Source organism: Chlamydotis macqueenii, chromosome 3 (genome assembly GCF_036417535.1).
Source record: "Chlamydotis macqueenii isolate bChlMac1 chromosome 3, bChlMac1.mat, whole genome shotgun sequence".
In the NCBI taxonomy this organism is placed as follows: Eukaryota; Metazoa; Chordata; class Aves; order Otidiformes; family Otididae; genus Chlamydotis; species Chlamydotis macqueenii.
Genome location: NC_141558.1, coordinates 43,425,351 through 43,438,539, shown reverse-complemented (window position 1 = coordinate 43,438,539; position 13,189 = coordinate 43,425,351). Strand labels below are relative to the sequence as shown.

The 13,189-nt window shown below is 37.7% G+C and overlaps 1 protein-coding gene across 1 annotated transcript in view; it reads right to left on the bottom strand.

Annotated features, from left to right (window-relative positions):
* The window catches only part of KLHL32 (kelch like family member 32), a 129,876-nt gene that overhangs the window by 66,388 nt on the left and 50,299 nt on the right, over positions 1-13,189 (bottom strand). Inside the window, exon 5 of the mRNA XM_086744429.1 lies at positions 7,477-7,584. Within this exon, the coding sequence (XP_086600555.1) occupies positions 7,477-7,584 (108 nt within the window). The remainder of the gene's footprint in view (positions 1-7,476; positions 7,585-13,189) is intronic.

Sequence of the window (13,189 nt, the reverse complement as noted above, 5' to 3'; positions counted from 1 at the left end):
TTCTGCCTGTCTCCCTGTTCATTCGTGCTTCAGTTGAATCCTGGGCTTCACTCACATTGAGAAGCACTGCTCCAAAAAAGTGTGAGCAGGGAAAGAATGTTCTAGTCCCCTGTGGGCAATGCCCAAAGCCCTGGCACATAATGTTTGATAGTACTTGCTACAAAACCCAGGTGTCTCATTAGCCAATGCCAGAAGGAATCAGCATTTCTCTGATATATGTCATAATATTTTTCCAGAAAACTAAATGAAAATCTATGTTAAATGCACAGCATATAACTCACAGAATCTCTCCAGCTGGAAGGCACTTAATAAGGATCATCAAGTCCAATTCTCTGCTCCTCACACACCTACCTAAAGTGAAACCATATGACTAAGAGCATCATCCAGACACTCCTTGAGCTCTCAGACTTGGTGCTGTAACCAGTTCCCTGGGGAGCCTATTCCAGTGATCAATCACTCTCTCAGTGAAAGACTTTTCCTGTTGTCCTATCCGAACTTCTCCTGAAACAGATTCATATCATTATGAAGTAAGCACTGTTAATGTCAGTAAATATCAATATTGTAATTAAGACTCCAACCAAATTCACTATTTTTAGGAAGACATTTCATTACTTTGATCACTTTCAGCTCTAGAAAAGCTGTCCTGTACATAGCTTGATACCTATCAAGAGGAAATAACATGAAACATTTAATTTCCTCTGCAATAAACTGCATAAACTGAGTTAATTAAGATCTGTATTATTCTAAGCCTTCTGAGCATTCTGTAGCTGAACTGCAAACTTAACCCCTAGCAGCTGTAACCTAGTGCTAGGCACACAAACAAGATTATCTGCCCGATAGAAGTAAAAAAGGAAGTGTCCAAAACATATCAAATTCATATTTTTGGTTTTGAAATTGCACTGAAAAATGTTGTTAAGTATGTACAGTAAGACACAGTTCTGTCATAATCAGTTTTCCAGGACCTTGGAAAGGTTGTTGTGCCTGGTAGGAAAGAACACGGATAGTCATTTTCACTAGGGACACCAGGCAGCTAACTGAACCCTATGCGTCACTTTAATCAAAAGGCAACCAGTGAAACTGTGTTCTGGTTTTGTTTAGTGAGGCGGGGCCTAAGGTGGTGGCTTCTGTAGGAAACTGCTAGAAGTTGCTCCCCTTTGTTCAGTGGACTCGGCCGGGCCTAGGGCAGATACGCTGCTGGCCAAGGCCAAGCCAATTGGTAGCAGAATGTTCCGTGATAACACCTCTGTGATAACATATTTAAGAAGGGGAAAACAGAAAAAAAAAAAAAAAAAAGATAAGAGAAGATGTGAAGAAGCTGAGCGGGTGCAGAGGCACAGAGAGGGAGGCACAGGCCTCATGGGCCTTGCAGGCCTCACCCTCTGGCCTCTTGCCAGGTGGCCAACTGGGCTCAACTCGGCTGAGCCCAGCTGCAAGAGGTGTAGAGGAGATGAGCTGGATGATGTGAAGAGATTCTGAGAGGCCTCTGCCAGCCTGTTGTGAAGAACTTTTCTTGTGAGAGGAATGGCTGCAGATGCCAAGGTCAGTTCAGAAGGAGGGGGAGGAGTAATGCGGCTTCTGGCCAAGATTCCCCTGCAGCCTGTGGTGACGACCATGGTGGAGCAGGTTGTCCCCCTGCAGCCCATGGAGGTCCACGGAAGAGCAGAGATCCAACTGCAGCCTGTGGAAGACCCCACACCAGAGGAGGTGGATACTTAAAGGAGGCTGTGGCCCATGGAGGGCCCGCTGGGACAGCTGTTCTGGAGAGGTTGCACCCCGTGGAAGAGATGACCCACGCCGGAGCAGTTTCACAAAGGACTGTGGCGTATGGGTGGGACCCCACAATGGAGCAGGGGAGGAATGTGAGGAGTTCTTCCCCTGACCATGAAGCAGCGGCATAAAACAAAGTATGATGAACTGACTGCAACCCCCATTCCCTCTTCCCCCCTGTGCCGCTCGGGGGGGAAGGTAGTAGAGATAATCTTAAGCTTGGGAAGAGGGAGGGGTGGAGGGAGGTTATCTTGTTCCCTGTCTCATTATGCTGCTAGTTTTAGTAATAAATGAATAGTTTTTCCCCAAGTCGAGTCTGTTTTGCTCGTAACGGTAACTTGAAGGATTTTCTCCCTGTCCTTATCTCAAACCTCGAGCCATTTTTCCTTATATTATCTCTCCCTATTCTCTCAGAGGGTAGGGAGAGTGAGAGAGAGACTGCCTAGTCTGGTCCCGATCGGGGCTGAACTACAACAAACTGGCACACATAGGATGCAGGAGGTCACTTACCCAAAAAAATCAAACATCACAGTACAGCTTTGCAATGCATCTCATCCACAAGTGAGCTAGAAAGGATTAACAAAATAAGAGGTGCTAAGATATTGAGAGCTGTCTCCCCTGGCCTTAACTGAAAGTGGTAGACGAAATACTGGTTGATCACTGGAAAAAACTGTCACTGTTAAATGAGCAGGGGATTGGATGAGAGATGAAACTCAGGATTCTATAAAGGAATCAAAGCAATTATCAGGAGAAACAGTTGTACTTAGAAATACATATTTCTACTATTTCTTTAATACCTGAGACGACCTTTCTCTCTTTCCTGTTTTTGGTTAAAGAAATAACTAAGCTGTAGTATTTGACTAAAAAAGAAAAATAACAATTTCACAAAGAGCTGCAAGATAATACTTCAACTAACCATAGGTTTGTGTGCATTAACTTGGAAAAAAAAAACACAAACAAAAAAAAACCCAAAAAAACCAAACCACCAAAGAAAGAAACCAAACCACCTGATACTGCTCCTACCAGTTCATGAAATGAAACCTGTTTGTTAGAGTGATAATAGCTGTTACAGAATGACAGTTTTTAAACTATCTGAATACAAGGTAAAGGCAGTAAATAAAGGCAGTAATCAAATAGGACTCACATTGATAATGCATTAAAGTAATACTGAGAGCAACCCAAGTACATGAAATAACAATATATCTGAAAATACCATGCAGTTCTAGATTTGTAACTAGACTAATATACTGGTATCACCTTTATTAAAGACTGCTGCTATGTAAGCATTTTGTAAGTAAAAAAAAAAAATCTGTTAAATATGGTAAGAAACAGAAAAAGTTTAAAGCCCATTTTTGAATCAGTATAAATGCAGCTTCACATGTGGCTTTCAAGAAAAGGAAATATTTCAACATTCTTTCTATAAGCAGGGTGTAAAGCTGTGCTATTCTTGGGCTAAGAAGATATCACAGGACGACTTACCCCAAAAATCGCTTTTGGGGAAAGAGCTGAATGTAAAACATCTCTAATATTAGGGCTGCCTGATTCTTTCTTTTCAGCTTTGGTAATTCAGAGTAATTTTATAATTTAACTTAATTTCTATTAATACAAAACCAAAATATTATAATCTAGAAAAAGAGACACCAGCCAGTTAGGAAAACAGGACTTGGTCAGGAGAACTTGGTATTAAGTCCTCTTAAAGCTGCTAGTTTGCTGTGTGGTCTTTGGAAAGTTATATTCTCAAAAAAAAAAAAAAAAATTCCGTCTGTGATGTAACAAAGTAAGGACAGCGATTACTTGCTTTTGTAATGTGTTCTGAGGTCCTCAAAGAAAATTCTATCTAAATGCAAAATATTTCCATTACCATAGATGAAAGATATGACAAAAGATAATTACAAACAAGAAAGATTAAAATCCGCAAAGCATTTCAGTACACATAGGACTCCAACTGCGTATTTGTATTTTTGCTGAATTAGGATCACAATAATCTACTGCAAATTAAACCCAGCGTTCTTGCACAATTCTTCTTTCCTGAAACTATATCGCGGTGCCTGTCAGCCAATTCAAATGATGATATCACTTAGGTTCTATATGTGTATATGAGATTAACATAAATGATGTAGTTTGCTGGATCTAAATTCGAGGAGGAATGCAAGAGCCTCCTCTAAAATAAGGAGCCTCAACACTTCAGTTCAAACTGCTTATTCAGTCCCACGGCACTTTATAAGAGCCTGTTTTCAGCACTGGTACTTTTCAAATGTGAAAAGGATTTCTTTTGATCAAAAACATTCTGTCATGCAATGACGAGTGATCCAACTACGCTGCCTTATTTAGGGGTTATCCCATTCCTCCAAATGAGATTATGTCTCTTGGTTACAGACTAGTTAAAAAACAAACAAAGTCAAAAAGAGCAGGCAACAGTGCCCATGACTCTCTAACCCTGTGGTTAAGACTCTTACTTAGAAGGAATTGTGAGCTGCAACCCCTGCACCAAGAACTGTTTCTCTCTATGCATATCTAAAATACATAGTTCCATATTGATTGTACTTCAACCACCGCCCTTCCAATGCACAACTGACACTTGCAAAAAGCCTCTGTGAGGAGGCAGCATGAGTAATCTAGTCACTGAGACTTTGGTTTGGCTTTATTGCTGCCAGCTGTGAAGTGAAAGAGAATAACCTTAAAGCCCTTTTACAAAGAAAGGATACATCAACTGCAACAGAAAAAGAATCAACTATAACAGGAAGAGTTGTATCTCTGAATTCTGAATATTGGAAGTACATAGTAAAATACCTAAGGCAAGAGGGAAGGTATTTAAGACCTTTTTTTCCAAATATTTCATTATTAGAGGATTACCGAGAGCTGACATGCATAGAATAAAATCAAGTTCTGCTGCTATTTCTTTTCTTAGTTTTTATTTATTTCTAAACCAACATTTGTTTCTTTGGGATGATTAGGGACCATAGAAATGGATTAATTCAGTTGGAATTATGATATTATTTATATTTAGCTTGAGTTTTACTACTTTCTTTTCTTCTGTTGAACAATCAATTTTCTCTTAAAAGCAAAATATTTCCAGTAGTAATTACAATAAGGCACTGTCTGCCTAAGTAGACATGAAGATAAATTTGGTATTTTAAGTCTGCAGGCATATTTCAAACTAAAAAAAAAAAAAAAAAAAAAAAAAAACAAAAAAAACCAAACCTGTAGGTATCAAATATTGCCATCATGCAATATTACATATTTCCACCAGATGTCTCCAAGATATTATTTTACACAGAAAATTATATTTGAGTTACTACACTTCAAATTGAATACAAGTTTAGCAGAATAGTAAAGAAATAAAGAGAAGAAAGCTAAAATGAAATATTTACTTGTTTAGATTTGGATGCTTTAAGAGTGTCACTAACTTGTTGTCAGTTCCACAGTGTTACCTAAAGAAACAGTAATTTTTTAGGCTAACGTTTTGTCCAAACATGTTAAAGAAAAAATAGCTCATGGCTTTCACTTTTAAGAGGCATATCCGATCATGTATTGATACCTGTGCTTTCAGAGCAATGTAAGGTTGTAATTGGCACGAATGAGTTTTGGGTTACTAAGAAATATTTTGTTTGTTTGTTTTAAATCAGAAAGAGTTTGCAGACCCAAACTAAAGACTACTCTGTTTTCAGAACCCTCTCTGATGTAAGCATGCAGTAATCTAGTTATTTATTAATAGCCTTTGTGGATTACTCCCACTCACTACCTTGAAATGTTCACCCAGATTCTGTCAGCCCGAGTCAGTACATAAGCAATGCTCAATACATATAAACACAGTGCCAGAAAAGAATTTCAAGGACAAAAGCGAAAATTCCACAGTGCTAATTCTCAGACCCCCATATCACTGAGTTATGCTTCAAAGTGGTCTTCAAAAGGGCCTAGACAATCCTCCTCATTTCTCTGTGCTTTAAAGTAGCACTTGGTGTGTCTGACAGACATGACAGAGTGCAAACTTTGCCTTATAATCACTTTCATATGTGAGCAACCATACATACATGCACACCTACATTTAACTCAAGAAGCCCACTCATTTGTTCAAAGTAGATTATAACTGAAAAGGAAAAACTCAAATGTCTCTAAAGGATCAAAGATAGAAGGCACATATTATTTACTAGGGAGTTGAGGATACTATTCTGGAAGCAAGGTGGGGTGGATTGTTGGCCTACAAGAAACACAAATCCATCCTTTCAGAGTTCTCAACATATTTTACACAGGTTTATTAGACTGTGAATTTCACTGAAAGACAGACTTCTATTCACAGCAGACAGGATGGGTTAGAAAGAAGTCAGTTACAACTCGTCTTCTCAAAATTGGCTTTAGAAAGTATATTTTGGATACTTCTATCTAGCAACAAGAATAATCAACCTATAGCCTCAAATGACTTTAAGATGATGCAGGTGCTCCACAGCACAGGAAACATTCAATTTTATATATCAAAACTTTCAACTGAAAGGACAAAAAGCATACCAATGACAAGCCATGTACTGAGATCTTCAGCCAATTCAGCAGTAATATAGCATAGCATCTCTTTCTCTTATTTACATAAAATAAATTTTTAAATAAGTTAAGTTTTCTGAAATAGTACAAATAAAGAAATTACAAGTCCTGCTCTAAAAGATCAATGCTAAATTATAACTGTTGTGTGTGTTGGTGACAAATACAGCTCCTTTAAAACAAGTTAAAAATATACATTTAATTATTTGTATTTAATTCTCTTTGAAAAAATTACTCATTCCACAATATGGAAATAGATGCCTTAAATTTGTACAACCCAACCACTCTTTCAGAATAACATAGTATGGATTTAAGCTTTCCTTTTCAAAATTAACTAATAAACAAAGATACATCAATGAACTCAACTGTTGTAGCAATATTTCCAGAAACAGTTTGGTTATCTAAAATTTCAGAGTCCAAAGCAGAAATAGGTGGGTATTATGAAGTTCTGAGCTCACTATCCATAAACTTGGAACTGAGATGAAGTCACATAGCAACACGGTCCAAGCATGCAGTGCACAGATATAGCAGGTTATATACACTTTTATACACTTTTTTCCTTTTTTTTTTTTTTTTTTTTTTGGGGGGGGGGGGTGGGATGGAAGGGGAAGACGAGCATCATCCTGCATTTTCTGAAGTAACATAACAAGATACATAACCTGCTGTCATAAAAGGTGCTACAATAAAGATGTACAGTACCTACAAGCATTTACAAAGACGCTTGGACTGCACCTGTCCAGAGAGTAAGAGACTACTTTTCCTCTCAACTATATAATTTGTCAAACACAGTAGAGTTTATAAATATTTATTAGTAGGAAAACATCTAGGGTATTTTTCCTTTCTTTACATTTAATTTAGCATGTAGAATCAATTCACATTAAGTTATTATGAACAGCCATGCCACCATAAAAGGGGCATACAAGTCCTACATGGTTCACTACCTGGTAACAATGCACATAAGCGATGTTTTTATTAGGTAATCCCTCTACAGAAAAAGAAAAAAAAAAAAGAAAACCACACACAATCAGTATATCCAAAGTAAGATCTGTTAAACCAAAAGACATTGTACTAAGCAGTGTACAAGCAAAATAATTTCTAGTACCTCTGTAAAGGTTATCTTCAGCTTTTATGGAAGTTTGCTTTCATTTGTGTTTCTTAATTTGCAGAGCTGTACAGTACCTGTCCAGTATAGGCAAAGTCCAGGGCTTGTTTTAAACCAAGGCTTGTGACACCATGCAAATTCACCTCATCAGCTTCGCTTTCAACCATGCGGAGACTGAACATTGCCTACGGAAAGAAAATAAATGTTATTAACCATTAAAAACAACCCCCAGAGTAGGTCTAGGAGGAACAGGATTTTTCTGCCCTCACTAATCTTTGTTTTTCCTTGGATAAGAACTCTGAATAGCAATAGACTTGTGAGTTAGAATGAGATCTATACTAAGTTTTAAATATTAACCCCATAGCAATCAATCTTGCAACTAAGTCCTTTTATCAATAAAGAAAAACAAAAACTTATTCTGGGAAAACTGAAACAAATCCCTTCAGTACATGTATATATACACTTCCTAACTAAGTAATTCAGGTGAAATCAATGGGAACAGTCCCAAAATAAAGTATCATTCAATTAAAAAGATAAAGAACTGGGGGGGGTGGGGGAAGGGGGGGATCCACAGAAGCAACACTAGAAATAATACTTACGTATAGTACCATTTTATATATAAAAAAATCCATAAACAATTACTTGTACAAGAAGAAGAGGCAGTTAAAACACTATATTTTATAAACAGTCCTTTGCAAATAAGCACCTCAGAACAGAATGTGAACAATATATAATACTCAAGTTATTGCATGAGAAGCAAGGACAGAGATGCAGTCACCTAAACTTACAACCTCCTCTTGCTTGTTGTAGTCCCAGTTTCTCCGATCATAAAATCTAAACTGAAAATCAGCAAGGTGCTGTGGAACTTCCCTGAAAATAAAATTGATTAAAGCAACTGTCACTTTCATCCAGTTTTACTCTCCAGATCATCAGTCTTCAGTGCCTCCCTTGACTCAAGTAACCCTACTCAGTCTCTGAATCCCTGTAGGAATCTTTTTCTTCCCATCTCTGTTAAACTTAGACACCTGTCTTTGCCCCTCATTCTTCTCTCTCAGCTTCCACTCGTGCTGCAGAATCCCTGATTACCACTCCTTCCCTCCTCTTAGCAGTCTCATTCTCCAGTTCAACACTCTTCCAGAAAAGTAAACTTTATCTGTGTCACTCTCCCACATACTTTTAACAAAATACACCACTCTCAGTCTTTAGACAGTAAACTGTGAACAAATAAACTGAACAGTTCCACCATCTGTCATTGCTAAAGAGTCTAAACTTATCCCCAGTAGGTTTTGTTCCAAACTGTTAATGCCTCTAACACAGGCTACCCAACTTCACCTCGGAGAACTCCAGTAAATGAGCACTCCTTATGAACATGCCCCCTGCTACTTCTGTCTCTACTCCAACAGATAACCTGCAGAAGCTGAGGAGGTCAACAAGCACAATGGTTTGCATATGTGCTGTTCATCAAGCACTGCTGAATTTAAAGAAAAAAATAAATAAGCCCTACCCCCTCTAACAGTTTAGCACATAGCATTCACCTAGACTCAGGTGGCTTCTTTCAAGAATCAAGTGTTTCCTGTAAATAAGTAATTTCTTCTGAAAGTGCTGTTAGTATTTTCATCATTAAATGCTATAATTTGACATAAATCTGTTGCCTGGAAATCATCCAATATAAGCAAGAGTGACATTTATCACATAGTCACTTCTTGCATTTTTGCAATTTCTATTTCAATAAAGTGATATTAGGACTTCTCCCAAACTGGCAACAGAAAAGAAGCATCACAAATGTATCATAAAACAAATGTAGTAAGACACAGCCATGAAATATACCCAGATAGAGAGAAAGAAAAAAAAAAAGTTTCTAACAAGTTCAGACACTTTTCTAATTCCATTAAAAATGTAAACAGAGTTGGACATCTCATTGTCATTTAGATGTATCAAATAAGCTCTAATAGCTACTGTGAGGCCCCAGGGCTTGCCAGGAGCTGCAAGGTACCCATTAGCCACCTTCTCCTTTCAAAAGCAGACCTGCAGTTTGTGTCTGGAAGAAACTACTAAATAAACTTTTTTGGATAATATTTCTTTCCCACATCAATTCCTGAATAAAGAGAGTAAAGTCTCAAAGCAACATCTGTCTACATAACTCTTACAGAGGCAGAATGGCACACCTCCCAGTTCCATCACAGAGGAAAGGCTGCAGAAAGGCTGGAAATGCTCAGTGATACAAAATCCTGCACTCTCAGCATTTTCTGACTATGCTACAGCAACTGTCTGTACACTACCTACCCGTACATTGACGCCATCAAAAACCAGTGTGGCTGGTATTCTGATCAAGGGCTGGATGTCCCATAGAATGGGTTAAGCTTACAGTTACAAAGAAACACTTAACTGAATCTCATTTGTAGACCATTAATCACTTTTATGAAGAACTGCTACAGTTCTTCTTTGTAGACTTACTAAATTTACCTTTAGGAGATGATTGTATGTATCGCAGAGGTTCCAACACGTTCCTTATACAAGGTTTATTACTATGTCTAAATTAGTAAACTCAGCAGGATCAGGCCGCTAACTCAGTCACTGTCCGCAGTCATTCACAGTGTTTAACGAACACAGCCTCTAGCAGAGCTTTGACTCCCTGCCAACTAGCTCTCTCCCAGGCAATGGTTCAGCGGATAAGTCAAGCCATGGCTGTTCCAAATAGACAACATGGATAAAGCCAAGCTGTTTGCAGCGGAGAAGGTTTAGCCATAAGGACACAAGCCATGCTGTGCTGCTTGCTTTTAGGGCCAGAAAACAAGCCCTTATTTATCTTACATACTAGTACAGGCAATACTCAAATAGTGCAATGGGCTATCAGAACTGTAGCTGCCAGTAAGCCACAGGACTATGGCTTTGCATGCCATCTGCTATATGGAGTTAATTTTCTCTCATACTATCCCCTGAGTATTCTGTGGAAGGTTTTGATACTGAGTATGAACTACATTGGATTATCAGGGGGCAAGGCCAAAGAATTTAATTGATAGATGAGGTCTGCAATGGTCCTCAGACAGCTGACAGTCAGCTGAACTGGATTAGCCTGCAGGAAAGCAGTCTCCCACACAGATGAAGCTAGAACTGCTCAGTGATCCACACTGCCTTCACCAGCAGGCAAATTTCCTTCTCAGCTTGATGGTTTAAAGGTTTAATCCAGCATGAAAAAAATCTGTTCAATCATAGGCAGAAATTGAGCTCAAATGCAGCCTTTAATTTGCACTGCTTTACTTGAATATTATAGTTTTAACTGTAGAAACATATGGGTCACCGAATTCTAGCTTGAGACTTCACCAATACCTGGAGAATGAGTTACAGTTGGGCTGTCAGACTCCAATTTCATATGCATCTCTGAAAATGCTCTGAGGTTTTGAGTGCTTAAATAGATCCATCAGTCATGCTTTTAATGCAAGGCTAGTCCTAGTTTATTTTTCCCTGGGGTATATTAAAAACAAGGTAATAAGATAAAATCTCAGGGGGATGCACAAGTGACAGACAAGAAAAACAATGAAATGTAAAATATTTGGACAAGGGCACAGTTCAAAGTCAAAACTTAGAAAAAAGTTACCAATTTTGTCTAAGCCTTAAATGTTAATTATTTTTAGTTATTAATTTCATTCAACAGTGCTAATATTTCATACTTTATTTTAAAATACTTCTCAGACAAAATAAAATCTTTGAAAACGCCCCATTTCTTCTTCGAGACCTTCATAAGAATGGGCAGTGTAAGTTGCCAATGTGTTAACCAAAGATCCCTTTTACAATAAAATCCACTGGTGAGAGGACCTATCTTTTTTCTCAGTTCCTTTAAATATCCAGGTCTTGTTCTGCCATCCAGTCAGTCAGGGGACAACACTGTGGGCAATATAGTGACTGTTTAAATCCCGCTGTTTTATTAAGATTTTAATTAACTAAACCAATTCGCCAAAAGAGAAGTAAACAAAATCCACTTGTCATTCTGTGACAACTGCTCCAAAACTCAGAGATCAACACCCTGTCACAAATGGATATATTCCATCTGTGCAATTCCACCTGAGCTCATACTTGTTTAAGAAGCTACAAATTAGGATGCCCTAATTTTTGTAGGACGGGCAGGCAGACACTTTATTAAGCTGTAAAACGAGATGGAACAGAGGAATCAACCCTCCATTCTTCTAATCTTGGCCTGAAACAGAAACAGAGCTAGAGAACTATTCTCAAAGGAGAACAAAGAATAAGCACACAATCCTCAGATAAAAATAGTCAAACCATAAAAGAACTTTTGGACTCTTGAAAGTTTGACTTAAAAGTAATATGGCAAGTTGGTGGGCCTTTAATACACAGTACGCTTGCATACAGTTTCACTACTTTGCCCTCAGCAGCCAAAGGCAGCTTTATAAATTGTCTTCTGTTTGTAGAAGAAACCATAAAATGACAAGAGCTTAGAACTGAATGGCACACAACAACAAGGTGACTAGGCTCAGATGCGATCAGATCTGATGTAACTGGGCAGAATAGCCTGAGTAAAAGACGCTTAGCACAGTCATTTGGTCTAACTTTCCATTGTCAACTTTTGCTGCTGGTCAGCTTTCAAAAGCAAAATGCAAATAGGTGTAAAATACCACCCAATCAGAATAATGTATTAATGTTAAAATAAGTATAAATGAGACAAAAAATGTCTAGATACATTGATTTTATCACTCAAGCAGCACTGCAGCAAGATGTACAGACTCCTTCACAACATACAACTTTAACAGACATTGGCATCACAGAAACCAGAAACACAAGATGATATTCAAAACTCCCAAAATACAAATTGCTTGCTGTCACAAAGGTGAGGTACAAAATTGCTCTTGCCTTTGAGTCATTTTTTTTACTTAGATGATTCATATCCATGAGAGTAACGAGCTTGTCCTCATTTGTACACATCAATCTTATAGCCATGTCAGGCATAGCAAGTATTACATTATCACAAAACAACTTAACCAAGTTGTATATTTTACACAAACTCTTTCAGTTAATTCCACACAACATAGTGACGTTTCAAAGGCAAGAAACAGAATCTTAAAACTTATATAGCCTCAGGAGACAGGTAAATGAATATAAAAAGAACAAATGGTTATGCTGTTTGAAAAAAAAAAAAAATACAGTGACCAAAATTATAAGTCATTTACTGCTATGACCTGGGGAAAGAAACTAGCATTCTTATTATTGAGCTTTTACAAGCTTATAGCTGGTAGTTTAAAAAAAAATAAATAAACCAACTTGAACACTGAGGTAACCACTGGAATCTAATTTAAAACTGCATAAAATCTGTTTAACATTTAAGAAATCAATAAAGTCATTAAATGAGCAATAACATGATACATTGGGTAAATACTGGATAGAAGGGAAATCGGTAAAATACCTGGAAACCGGAAGAAGAGGAAATTGTCATCAGGGCCTGTAATAACAGTATCTGAAGTTACGTAGCTGTGTAACAAAAGTGAAAGTCTTTTCTAAGTAATCAATAGATAGAAATAAGCATGTCTATACACCAATTTACAGAACTCAGTGGGATGAAATATCTTTTCTACTCTAACTATAGAGGAAGCCTAAACACTTAGCTTAGCCCAGATGCCTAAAACAGGTGAAAACTTGAATTCTAAGAGTAAAGAGTTCAGGGAACTAAAGAATGTAGGTTGAAGAGGTAAGAGTGAATTGTGTCTTTTAGTGTACTCATTTCAGAGGAACAGAACTTCTGAAGATGAGTATTTTCTGGAATGAAAGCTACAAACAATGATG